The 13,252-nt window shown below is 45.6% G+C and overlaps 1 protein-coding gene across 1 annotated transcript in view; it reads right to left on the reverse strand.

Moving 5' to 3' along the window:
• Window positions 1-9,566, reverse strand: part of PPEF2 (protein phosphatase with EF-hand domain 2) — a 93,737-nt gene extending 84,171 nt beyond the window's left edge. The window contains exons 1-4 of the mRNA XM_029609819.1: window positions 9,441-9,566; window positions 5,182-5,239; window positions 3,465-3,640; window positions 756-870 (exon numbers count right to left, since the gene is read on the reverse strand). Coding sequence (XP_029465679.1) covers window positions 756-870; window positions 3,465-3,640; window positions 5,182-5,239; window positions 9,441-9,566 — 475 coding nt within the window. The remainder of the gene's footprint in view (window positions 1-755; window positions 871-3,464; window positions 3,641-5,181; window positions 5,240-9,440) is intronic.
• Between the last annotated feature and the right edge of the window lie 3,686 nt (window positions 9,567-13,252).

Consider the following 13,252-nt stretch of genomic DNA (forward strand, 5'->3'; position numbering starts at 1 on the left):
TCGGGCCCTCAGCCTCTCTCTTACCTCTGGGCCTCCTCTTCACGGGTTGCTGCAGGATGGGCTCTGCAGCGGCCCTGATCTTCTCCGGCCGATCGCGGCGACTCTGATCTTCTCGGGCCGATCCGCGGTGGAGACCCTGCTACCTGGCCTCCTCCTCTTCTCGCCCGCTGCAACAACGCTGCTCCTCTTCTGCACGTGGCTGATGCTCCACCTCCTTCCTGCCCGTACGGCTCCGGCAACATTTTTCTTCCGGGGCCGCGTGGGCAGGAAGGAGGCGGAGCACCTGCTCTTCCTGCTTTCTGCCCGCGCGGCTCCGGCAACATTTTTCTTCCGGTGCCGCGTGGGCAGGAAGGAGGAGGAGCACCTGCGTGACATTTTTCTTCGGGCCGTGGTGACGTAAGCTCCACCACGGCCCCGCCGATCTTCCTGCTGTGCGTCTCCAGCACACAGCACAGCGATACTTTACTACTCAGCCGCCAGTGGGATGAGGTCCACCGGCGGCCGCATTGGCTCCCACTTGCCGGTGTGTCACGTGCACCGGGCTTGCGCGACACACCGGCACACTGCAGGCGACACACTAAAGTGTCGCGACACACACTTTGGAAAGCTCTGCTTTAGGGGCACACATTTGTAATGTCTTTATGGATATTCTTCAACCACAATTAATCTGTAGGTGTCACAGTTTTAAAGGTGCAGCATACAGAGTAGTATATAAAAGATGCACTAAAAACAAGGCAGATGGAGCCCACTCTTACCACAGATTGTGATCTCCTTACTGTAGCAGGTGGAGATGCGCTTGATGTTTGGCAGCTGTTTGAGATGCTTCCTGGTCTCAAGCAGGAGCTGTAAGATGTAATAAGCATGGAGCTGCTACTGGGAAAATATCGAGAGAGAATTAGAGAATGCAGCACTAAATCTTCTGGCGGCCGGCCGGCAGGGGTAACTTTTATAATAAAGATAGGGGGGGTTTTGATAGGGCTGGGGGGTGGGTTAGGGAGGGGAAGGTGGGGGGAAGGTGGGGGGAGGCGGAAGGAAAGTTCCCTCCGAGGCCGCTCCGATTTTGGAGCGGCCTCAGAGGGAACAGGCAGCGCGCGCTGGGCTCGGCGCGCACAAGGTGCACAAATGTTCATCCCCTTGCGCGCACCGACCCCGGATTTTAAAAGATACGTGCGGCTACGTGTGTATCTATTAAAATCCGACATACTCTTGTTTGCGCCGGGTGTGCAAACAAAAGTACGCGCTCAAGTATTTTTTTAAATCTGCCCCTAAATATATGCATAAACAGATTTCTAAGGATTATATACTGGCATGGAACAGTTTCCTGAAATGTTTGCCTTCCTCTGTTATTCTTACATAGGAACCTAATACTGTTGAACTTAATTGATCCCCTATCTATTGCTCTATTGTTTCTTATTTACTGTACTATATGTTTTCTTTTTTATTGTAATTGTTTAATATTTGTGTGTAAATGGAATGTCTTGTGTTCGTGTGGCTGTTTTGATGGCCTTGTTTACACTTATACAATGCATCTACAATACTACTGCTTTATTGTTCGTTATTTTTTTATAACTATGGTTGTATGTTGCATCATTAAAAGAAAAAAAGAAAACCTGTACATAGTTGCTACAGCTACCTACTATCCCCAGAGATTGACCAGGTCAGGGCAATTGACTGATGATGGTAGGAGAACTTAGCTAGAGCAAGACACAGCAGGTCAATGAATATGAGTTTGGATCTGTGGCTACACTCTTGTTTTGGCTTAACTAATGAGCTATAGAGAGCAGATGGTAAGAGCATTTAGGATTAGAACCAAACGGGCACATTTTTAATCTGTCGTGTGCGTAAAATCCAGGGATTACACGTGCAGCTTGGCCTTGCGTGCGCCATGCGCATTTTAGAAGGGACCCGGCCGCATGCGTAACTCCCGTTACACGCAGAAGTGCCGGGCCAAAGAAAAGGGGCAGTCCAGGGGGCAGGGCTTGAGGTGCTGGTACAGCGGCCATTTGCCACTGTCCCGGGGAAGCACGGAGGAAAGGGGAAGGGAGGTTAGGGTAGGGGGTAGGCAAGTTCTATCCCAGTCCGTTCCTTAATTGGAGCAGACTAGGAGGGAACTGGGGAAGGCCGCAATGAGTCACCATTCAAATTTTGCATAATTGTACCCCCCCTTACGCACGCGGATTACAAAATCTGGCCTGTGTGTTATAAAATTGGTGCAGCCATGTGTGCGCGCCAGGAAGCGTGCGCACATGGATGCCCGCGCACACCTATGAAAATCTACCCCAAAGGGGGTACATGTGCACTGATGAGAATGCATGCAATGAGATGGAATCAATTGATATCAACTTTAAAGCAAAAGAGAGAACCACATCCCTCTACATTGCATTCTGATTCACATAGGAGGAAATGTTGTAGCCTTCAAACGAGTCGAAGTCATAGTAAGAATCAGAAAAGACTCACTTAACAGCTTCCCATGTTCCTCCTCCCTCCCCAAACTAGGATTGTCTCTTCATATTCCAAGCAGAATATGGAGAAACAAAAGGGGCATAAACGAGATGGAAACACAAAGTAAAAAGGTAAATTAGAAGACATCTCCACTTGTTTAGGAGGACAAGCACAGAATGTAGACGTAGGATGTGATTAGAGAATTAAAGAAGCAGCTGGCTTTCTGTATACTGGCTCACATAGTTGAATATGTCTGGCAAGCAATGCAGGTAAACAAGAACCAAACTAATAGCTGATTCTGTTTGGCAGGCTAGGTAGGGGATGTAAGAGGCCAGATTTTTGGGTAACAACGTTTTGGTTTTGACATGGGCTGGGGAGGGGAGGATCTTCAAAGCTCTTCTATTCAAGATGATGGTATGCAAAGAAGAAAGACAACCAGAAACCTCCTGGATAGGGAGTGATATCTTACAAGCAGGCATGCTCCATGGCTGGCAGGCGGGATATAACATGAATGCTGACCATTAAGGGAATATTGACCCAGAATCTGAACACTGATTTTGTAAATCATTGTGATCTCATTTTGGAACGACGGTATATAAAACGATAAATAAATACATATATTCTTTACAATGTGGATAGAGATACCTGGGCAAACTGGATGGTCAGTTGGCCTTTTTGTTTTGTCATCTACTATGTTTCTTGTTACTGTGTAATGCATAGGTCTTTTTTGAGTGTGGGCATTGTCCTTCCTGATTGCTTATGATGTCTTTAATGAGATGTTCTATCTTCATAGTTGTCTTTGTTTTCCATAATGAATGAAAGGGATGTAGATTAAAGTGATTACAGATGTGTAGGACTATGGATTTTGCAGTCTGGCAGTCTAGTTTATTGTGCATACAGTCACTCTTCAAATCCCAAAATTCCTGGGGGTGAACAGAGCTCTTATTGTAGGTGATGGGAAGAATTTGAAATACTTTTGTTGACTGTAATCCAATCAACCAACTTTCTTCTGTGATACTTACTTGTTTCTGCTTGAAAGCTTCCACTAAAGCAGTTGCATGATCAAGCATTAGAGGAAAGGTAAGACGAAGCCCTGTGTATGAGTCTGACACTTCTATTGATTCAAAATCACAGTATTTTTCTAAGTCCGTATCCTTGTAGCTTTCCTCCTCGGTGAGCTTGCGGCAAATCAAATCCCCTTTGGAAGCAAAAAACAAAACTTGTCACACTGTATTATTGTGTTAGTTTTAAAGACTCTGTTCAGGCTGGATAAAAGCCAGACCTCAGTATAGCTACAATAACTTTCACTAGTACCAATACTTCTTTGGAAGAGCAGGACTAGAACAGGGCATGCACTGAGAAGCTTTGGTAGTTTTTATACAGAATAAACGGGTGGCATTAAAAAGGCACTTAAGGAAAGATGGACTAAGTACTTTTCCCTTCGACATAAAATGGGAAAAACATTTAGTAGATCTGGTCATTAACGTTGTGCTATCCTATTCAGTTTTTAACCCAGTATTTTCAGTCCTTTGAAGACAAATAGTGGTGAAAGTGGGAGGCCGGGGCCAGATCTGTGGCTCACTGGCAGTCAGGGCTGGTGGAAGCACTAGGCGCCCTAGGCCTGGGCCTAGGGTGCAGACTATTAGGAGGCGTCGCCACTGCTCGCGAGCCAATGAGGCAGGGTGAGGCGGCCGCTTCAGGTGGCAGAATTTTGAAGCAGCAAAAATTCTGCCCAGCCCCCGCCTCACCCTGCCTTCCTTCCCAACGCGCCACCCTCCTGACCCTCTCAAGACTCACGAAAACACCTGGTGGTCCAGCGGGGGGCCCGGGAGCGATCTGCCGCTCCTGGGCCATCGGCTGCCACTAACTAAAATGGCACCGGTGGCCTCTAGCGCCTTCCATGTGACAGGGGCTACCAGTGCCATTGGACGGCCCTTGAATCTTGGGGGGGGGGGCGGCGCAGGGGATGGGGGAGTGGCGGCATGTGGTCCCCGTCCCCGGAGGTAGGAGTCGGGCCTGCGACCGGGGGCAGGGCAAGGCTGAAGGTGCCTGGGGCGCCCAATGCCCTTGCACCGGCCCTGCTGGCAGTGCTACACGGTGAAATGCAGGAGGCCTGCATTTGATTCTCAAGCCCAGCCTCTGCTCCCCAGGCTTGCCAAGGATGGGGATGTGGAGCAGGCTGCGTTCACAGCCCTTGGCAGGAGGGAGGGTGCACACATATCAAGTCCTGGAAGGAGCCACAGACTCTGATCTATGACCGAGGATGGGGCATTATAAAAAGTAGCTAAAGTCAGTTCTGATGGAGCTGGAAGCAAAAAAAAAAAAAAAAGACACATTGATTCTACAATAACAGAATTTTCTCAGAAGGCCTTAACAAAAATAACATCAAACATTATATATGCTTTGTTTGCCATTTCTTGGGTTCTGGTGACTATTTTAAAAAAAAATTGATAGGCTTTATTGCATCTTCATTGCTGCTAATTCTCTCATGACTATCAAACTCTTTTACCATCTCTTTCACTGAAGGAACCTAAACCTGGCTAAAAAAAAAAAGAAGTCACAATCTGGAAACAGATAGAGGTAAGGTAAGAACAGAGAGGACTGGTGCCTCACAGCTGTGCAAAGTAGAAACAGGACAGACTTCAATTATTTCAGGTTTCTTTTGCACATAGTTTCACTGTCATTGCATCATGCCCCCTACTGCAGCCACACATGCACAAGTACAAAATGCAGACTTACTTTCGTTGCTGCTACTGGGGGTGAAGTGGTCCATGAGATAGTTGAAGAAATCATAAAGCTACAGAGACAAAGCAGGAATCTATTGTCATTTAATTGTAGGCGCTACCCTGTTGCAGTCTTGCTAGGTGCTCCAAAGTGTTTTGGTACCCTGCTGGTGGTAGAGCATTACTCTGTGCTTTTAAATCCTTGCTGGTCATCTCATGATATGGGAGTGCGTGCGTACGTGTGTGTGTGTGTGTGTGTGTGTGTGTGTGTGTGTGTAGTGAGATCTCTAGAGACTATAAAACATTTCTTCTGTAACCAGTTTGCAAGAGGAAGCTGAAAAGTCAACACCCGTGATGTGGCGCTCTTGTTTCTAATGGAGACTGAGAGCGAAAGGTCATTCCCTAAACTTGATAGCAAGAGGTTAAACATTCCCTGGCTGTGTCACCTGAAGCTGCTTTGGAAGGGGAGGGTCTGTAAGAGACAGCAAATAAACTGTACTAATCAGTCTGCTGCCCTTTCTCACTGCCTTTGGGGCTGATGCAATGCAGGGCGCTCAGCCGAGTGCACTGTTTAACCCGCTGTCGGACACGGGTTAAATAGGCTCTAATCCACCCCCTAATGCAATAGGGGGATTAATGCCTATTTAACACGCGTCCGATGTGGCGTGAATGAGTTAGCGCTCATCACATGTAAATGCATGTGAATGAGGCTATTACTCGTTCACTCCAAATGCAAAAAATTAAATGTGCGTCTTATTGGCATTGGTGTTCATAACTGGCAGATTGCTGGTAACCCCGGGGTCGTGAACCCCTAATTTGTTTATTGCATGGCACCCCCCTTGCGGGCGCCATGCAAGCACTAAGAAAGCGGGCGCTGAAAAGTCAGTGCCCGCTTTCCGCAAATTTTATTGCATCGGCCCCTACGTGTCTGGCCATAGCAACACAATCCCTCTGACTAGAACCATGTGAGCGTGTACATAAAGTTTATTTTCTATACCAGTTTTGCGATTAAAGGATCCTCGTATGCTGCCATAGAAGAACTGCTGAGTGATTTCTGCTTCCCAGTTTGTCCTGGAGGCCTGGGGATCCCTGCTGCACCCATTCAGTTCTGACCCTGAACCACAGGACTGAGCCGGACTGGTGCTACTCTGCCAACACTTTCCTTGCTCCTAGGTTTTGGGCAGACTACGAATATGCAGATGGCCTTTTGAGAAATTTCGCCCTTTAAGGAAATTCACCATACACCTCGTGTAAAAGACAGAGTAAGTTCAGAACTTATTTTCTTAACCGATGTGATTTGACTGGGAATTCCAGAAGAGGAGAGACTCTGAATCAGGGCAGCAGGGATTTCAACCCAACCAGCTGAAATTTCTCTTAACATTGCTGTAAGTCTGGTTTTATCAATTTTCTCGTTTCCTCTAGAGATGCAGTATCACAGGAGTTTAGCTGTTGCTATTTTGTACTACAAATGGATGTACTAACTTTACTGTGATGTACCTGTAGATGTGGTCTTTGTAATATCTTTATTCTGGTAAAGAAAACAGACCCTGTGGGAACCACCATCACTGATCTCAGCCTGAATTACTTGTCTTGGAGTTTCTCCAAGAGAGTATTAGTGGGTTCTTCTAAAGGAAATCCTAAATCAGTGCCAAAAGGGAGCTGTGACATCTACAGAAAGGCCTGGTCACTCTTCTCCAGTAAAGCATTCAGCCTGCTGATCCCACTATTCGACCATGACTGTAAAGAACTGTAAGAGCCCCTGTATATGGACTCTCCTACAAACAGGGTTTGCACTCAGGTATTACCCCCCCCCCCCACCTGTTCTGTCTCCACAGGTGCTTTCCTGTTTGTTCACTATTGTCCTGTTTTCGCAGTGTCCTGTTTCTCAGCTGCTTGTCTGCTTCTCTTACTAATGCTGTGTGCAAGCTTTACTTTGCATGGTTTCCGCCTTTACTATTATTCTGCCAACTGATGGTCAGCCTACATGATCACAACTTCTGTTATATTCAGTGTAGGTGGCTCTAAAGAATTAACTGTGAATGAAAGCAGGGGTGCCTGGGAGTTTTCTTGCCTCATCTCTGGTCAGTGCGGACCAGACCTATATGAATCAGCTGCTAACTTGGCTATCCCTACCTAATTATTTTCATTTTACCTGTCCTTATTTCAGTGGCCCACTCTGTGCTGGCAGAGTGGGCCACTTTTCTTCAATTTATGCATATTATGACTCTGTTAAATGTTTTACATGTTAATAAAGTTTGGAGTTAAAAGAAGCAGCCTCTTCTGTCTGTGAGTAAGGACTAAGTTAAGCTATCTGTTAAAGCTGTGCATAGGAAACGCATAGCGGAAACAGAATAGTGGCAGGTAACAAAAATTCCACTTCTAGAAAACAGTACAAAAATCAGGTTTTACAATCATTCAAAATACAAGAAGAGAGCATTGAGAGCTCTCAAACTCCTGTCGGCATCTCTTGTCTTCCAAGACATATTTAAGAGCAAACTGGGATCCTCTGTTTTGTTTTTTTTACAGATTCTTCCTGTAATACTGCACTCTGCGGCCCCTTGGATTGGTTCTCCTATTCTTTAACTTTGGATGGATACCCTCCTCTCGACTAAATGAGCCATATCACTGAAGGACAGGGTAAATGGTAGATGAAGATGGATGTAGAAAATCTCAAGACAACTTGTGTTTGAGTAGATTTCTAGACTGCAGAGTCTGCATCAAAAGCCTAATGAAATGGGAGACAAGTACCTAAATATGTCTACTTTAGAGGAGAGAAAGGAGGGAGAGACATAATAGAGACATTCAAGTACCTTAAATGCATAAATATACAAAATGTAACTAACAGCGGAAACAAATGTCTCGAACAAGAAGCCATGATATGAAACTCCAAGCAGTTAGGCTCAGAATTAACCCTAGAAAATATTTCTTCATAGAAAGGGTGCTGGATGCTTGGAACGGCCTCCCATTGGAGGTAGTGAAGGTTAGTGATATGCGTGGGTTTGAAATGAAAATGGAAAAGGTGAGGAATGAGCCCTTTTTTGTTTTGTTTAAAAAAAACGATTTCCCCCTGAAAATGAAACAATTTATGAATTTTTCAATTATGGGAAAGCGTGTGCACTGTTATCAAAGCAGGCCTCTGGCAGGGTCCAGGCCTGACACTGGGGCATTGATGAAGGTGGATCCCATCATTGCTTCGGCCCAAGATCCAAGCCCAGTGTCAAGGCCCGGCCAAAGCCAAGTTCCATTGTCGTAGGCGATGCCTGGAGGCACAGTACCAAGTCTTCTGTGGTATTCTTTCTTTTTTTGGTCTTCTTCAAAATAATGTTGTCTGGTGGAAGGATGCGCCTCAGTGACCTCAATGCAAAATTTTCCTCCTGAGTAGATGGCACCATATTGTTGTATGAACAATGAAATGTACCATTGTACGTCAATATGGCACTGTCAACTTGGGAAGAAGGTACGGCAGTGAGGTCACTGAGGTGTGTCCTTCCACCAGACAGTGTCATTTTGAAGAGGACAGAAGACTGTGGAAGGCCTGGTCCTGGGCCTCTGGGCCAGGGCCTAGACTCAAGCTTCAGCAACAGGACCCAGCCTTGGTTGGGCCCCAGCATCTGGCCTGGGCCTAGATCTAGGCATTGGGCTCAAATCTCGGTGACAAGACCTGGCCTTGGCTGGGCACTGGTGTCAAACCTGGGCTTCAAGCCTGGCCCCAGTGTTTGATCTTGGCCTAGGTCATGAGCCTTGGTGATGGGACCCAGCCTCAGCTGGGTCCCACATTGGACTTGGCCCTGAGCATATGCCTTGGCAACTGGACCTGGCCTTAGATCAGGTCTGGGTCTAGGCCCGCTTTTTCCTTTTACAGTGGTCAGTGGGGGCCTATGGATTGCTTCCCCCATTAACTTCAATTTAAAATGAAAAAGCAAATGAACCAAATGTTTTTTTTTTCGCTTGAGACTGTGCCCTGCAAAACGAATGAATACCAAAGCGAATATTTTACCTCTGCACATCCCCAGTGGAAGCATAAAATAACAGAGTTCAAGAAAGCCTGGGCTATGTACAGAGGATCCATTAATGTATAAATAACATTAGAGATTAATAGTGGAGTATGATATCATAATGGAAAATTGTGCAGGCCTTGTGGCCTTTATCTGCTGTCATATTCTATATTTCTATGTTTCTTTGCGCATGGACAGAGGCATGGGTGAGCTAACCTTTCAAATGACGAAAAGCCAAGGGCAGATCTTCTGGCTCGCTGTGGTCCTATCTGCATAGTACCTTGATCTGATCCTGCTCCCCAGAATACTCTATGGACTGAAAGATAGTCCAGGTGCATCTTCGCCGCACTTCCATTTGGGCAATATAGCGCCGGTACCACTGCTGAATCAGGATTGCTGACTTCATTGCTACAGTACAGATAGATGTGAACTTTATTGAGAAGGCATGTCATAAATTAAACTATTCTATTGTTATTAAAATGTTGACAACACATGAACGCAAACCATCACCGGCACATGTACCAATGCCAGATAACAAGAACATTTTCCCTGACACATAAATATTAAAGGACAGGTAAAAAAGTAGCCTGCTTTGCATGAGATGGCAGGCGGTCAATTTCCAGTCCTACAAATTGGTTAATACAGAGCCTCAGATTCCAATTGCATTAGCAGCTGGTGTTCTGGCTAAAACGAAAGGTGAGAACACAACTTTCAAAAAAGAATATTAGGATCTGAGTCATGGCTAGAAGCTCTCAAGTCTACTAATTCCAAACTTCCTTGTCATGAATCTGCATTTTATTAAAACTTCTGAAGAAGAGGTACGAGAAAGTGGAGACAGAGAGGGGGAGCACAGTGCATATCACTGGATTATTATCCCATAATAGAGCAACTACAATTACTGAGCAGCAGATGGTGTCTATACTGGGGACTCTGAAAATAATTTCAGGATTTTTTTTGAAAGCTGGAGAAACCTAAAAATGTTGGTTTGAAACTGCTGGACCTTCTTTTTGGAACATAGCAGGCAAGAATGAGCTACTAATATCGAGTTATTTATTTATTATGAAGAAAATAGATGAGAGAGTGAATTTTCAAAATGTTACATGCCTAAAAATTAGCATCTATGTGCATAAGTAGCCTCTACTCATGTAATTCCTTATTTTTTAAAAGTCTAAAATATGCACATATTTTCACTTTCATGCACACATACCCGCGCTTAAAAATGGGGTGGTTTGGTTCATTCCTGGGCGGGGTCAACAGTTACGCACATAAGTTGCTATTTTAAAAGACACTTACATGCGTAACATTTTCCAATTTACTCGTGTAATTTTATACCCGCTAATTGTCTGGAGAGATATTAAACGTGTTTATTCTGTAGCACTGACTGGGTGAGTGGGTGAACTGAGAGGGTTCAGGCTGAAAAACCAGTAGGGTCTCGATGACCTAAAGAAGGTCTGGGCAAACTGGTGGACTAATTAGTTAAACTGGTAATTTCACTCACATGCGTATGTTTTAAAATAGAATTTACATTCATCAATTGGTGTGACTTTATGCGAGTAAGCCCTACTTTATTTTTTAACATGTAAAATATACGGGGCAGATTTTCAAAGGCTACGCGCGAAACATACGCACGTAACCCGAGAAAATCTGCCCCTGTGTGCGCCGAGTCTATTTTGCATAGGCTCGGTGGCGTGTGCAAGCCCGGGGATGCGCATATGTCCTGGGGCTTTGAAAAAGGGGCAGGACCGAGGCCTCCGGAACAGCCGCCATGCCGGGGGATGGCACGCCGGCAAGTTATGCCTGCCCAGAGGGGGGGGTTTAGATAGGGCTGGGGGCAGGTTAGATAGGGGAAGGGAGGGGAAGGTGGGGGGGGGCAGAAGGAAAGTTCCCTCCGAGGCCACTCCGATTTCGGAGCGGCCTCAGAGGGAAAGGGGGAAGCCTGCGCAGCTCGGCGTGCACAGGTTGCACAATTGTGCACCCCTTTGCGCGCGCCGACCCTGGATTTTATAACATGCGTGCGGTAGCCCGCGCATGTTATAAAATCGGGTGTAGATTTGTTCGCTCCGGGTACATCGAACAAATCTACGCCCGCGCGCAGGTTTGAAGATCTGCCCTTATATGCGTATATTTTTTAAATAGGTAGGTAAATTATACTCATTCAATGCATTGAAATACATGGTTTCAATGCATTGCATGTATTCACATATGCATATATGTTGAAGGGTAAAAATATGCATATTTTATAATTATGTGTGAATGTGATACGTGTGGGTTATAAAATGCTATGGTAAAATTAGGCTCGGCCACATACACGTGTATATGCCGTTTCACTCAGTCGTTTGAAAATTATCTTTCTTATCTAGAACTTGGTACTTGGGTTATTTTTAGTTAGGATCGCTAGAGAATTTAGGGACATTTCTATATCAACTGTAAGGAATAATTTAGCAAGACATTTTGCAGAATTTTCTGGAATGTCTGCATCAGGGCTGCAACCCTTTTGTCTTCCACTTCATGGCTATAGTCTGTTCTTTACTGTTTATCTAACTTCATTGTGGACCCGTGGCCTGCAGGTATGTATGGTCCACAGTAGCAGAAGACTAGAGAGAAACTCTAGGAAAAATGGGATAAGTGCAAGAAAATACCTAGCCAGAAAACTGTGAAGAAACTTGAAAACTAGGGAAGAGCTCTCACCCTACTTTTCCTCTCCCTCATGATGAAAACACCAGAAAGGTAAAATGAATCAATCTATGCAAGCTCTATTGCAGCGCCGCCACTGCACACCCTCGCAGCCAGTCACTCTCGGTCAGTTTTGTTTATTTTGAGGGGCAAAGTTTAATTCATCATGAGGTAGAGGGGAGATAGAGTTATGGGTTTGTATTGATGGGGTAGAATGGGATAGGACATAGCTGTGCCAGGATATGACAGCCTTTCTGGAGTCTCTCCCCTGTTAAAGCTGGTGCATTGCTCAGTAAATGCAGTGCAGTATTTTTCGATAGACATTTGTTGAGAAGTAACACTTTTGCCAACAAAATACACGGGGCTCTGTTCTTATTTATTTATTTATTTAACAACTTTTAATATACCGACGTTCGTGAGGCACATCACGCCGGTTTACAAGTAACTCAGTTAAAGGAGGAAATTACAATGAAACAGGGGGCCGGGGGATGGGAGCAGGCCAGAAAGGGGGGGGGGGGGGGGGGGGTAAGGGAGACAGGAAGGAGAGAGGGAAAGATAGGTAGCATGAGTGAGAGTATAAAAAACAACCGTTAACATAAGAAAATGAACGGAAAAGGTTCTACCATTTTCTGCCTTTGGCAAAATTCTTTTAAGCAGAGGGTCCAAACAGAGCCAGATTTAAACTACTGGTGCCTATAGGCAATGAGGGAAAGGGGTTTGTCTGCATCTGCCCGCAGCATCCCCTCCCCACCACGGGGGCAATTCCTCCCCATGTCCTCCCCCATACCTCTGTGCTGTGCCTGCGGGGCCCACAACAGAAGCAGTGGCAAGCTGATTCCCGAAATTCAGCAAGGGGTCCTCCTGCAACCCTCACATGCTCACTGACCCTGTGAAACCCCACCTCCTCCCTTCACATGTGCATGGGGAGGGGATGGCATGTTACAGGGCTGGTGAGCATGCCAAGGTTGTAGGAGGCCCTGCACTGAATTTCTTGGATCTGCTTGCCACTTCTTGCTGTGGGGCCTTCAGCTTCAGCACAGAGGTAGAAGAGATATCATAAGAGGCATTGGGCCTGGATTTAGGCATGCATTGTTGGCAATAACACTCTGGCACCTTTAAACATTTTGTGCCAGAGGCAGTTGCTTATGTTGCCTATACCTAAAGTCAGGCCTGGGTCCACTTTTAAAATGAAAAACAAAGGTAGCATAACTTGAAGAGACCTAACGAAATAAGATGGGATGGGCCATGCAACCGGAAAATTTCTGTACTGTATTGCTTAGTATATCTCTCATCAGTGGCAGTGAATGTAACATTTCAGCCTATTTTCCATGATTATTGCTGGGTCTTCTGTGCCAGGCCTTGATGACTGTGATTTTGGTGGCACCATACATCGAGCTACCATAACCAACAACAATATAC

This window comes from Rhinatrema bivittatum, chromosome 1 (assembly GCF_901001135.1).
Source record: "Rhinatrema bivittatum chromosome 1, aRhiBiv1.1, whole genome shotgun sequence".
Taxonomy (NCBI): domain Eukaryota; kingdom Metazoa; phylum Chordata; class Amphibia; order Gymnophiona; family Rhinatrematidae; genus Rhinatrema; species Rhinatrema bivittatum.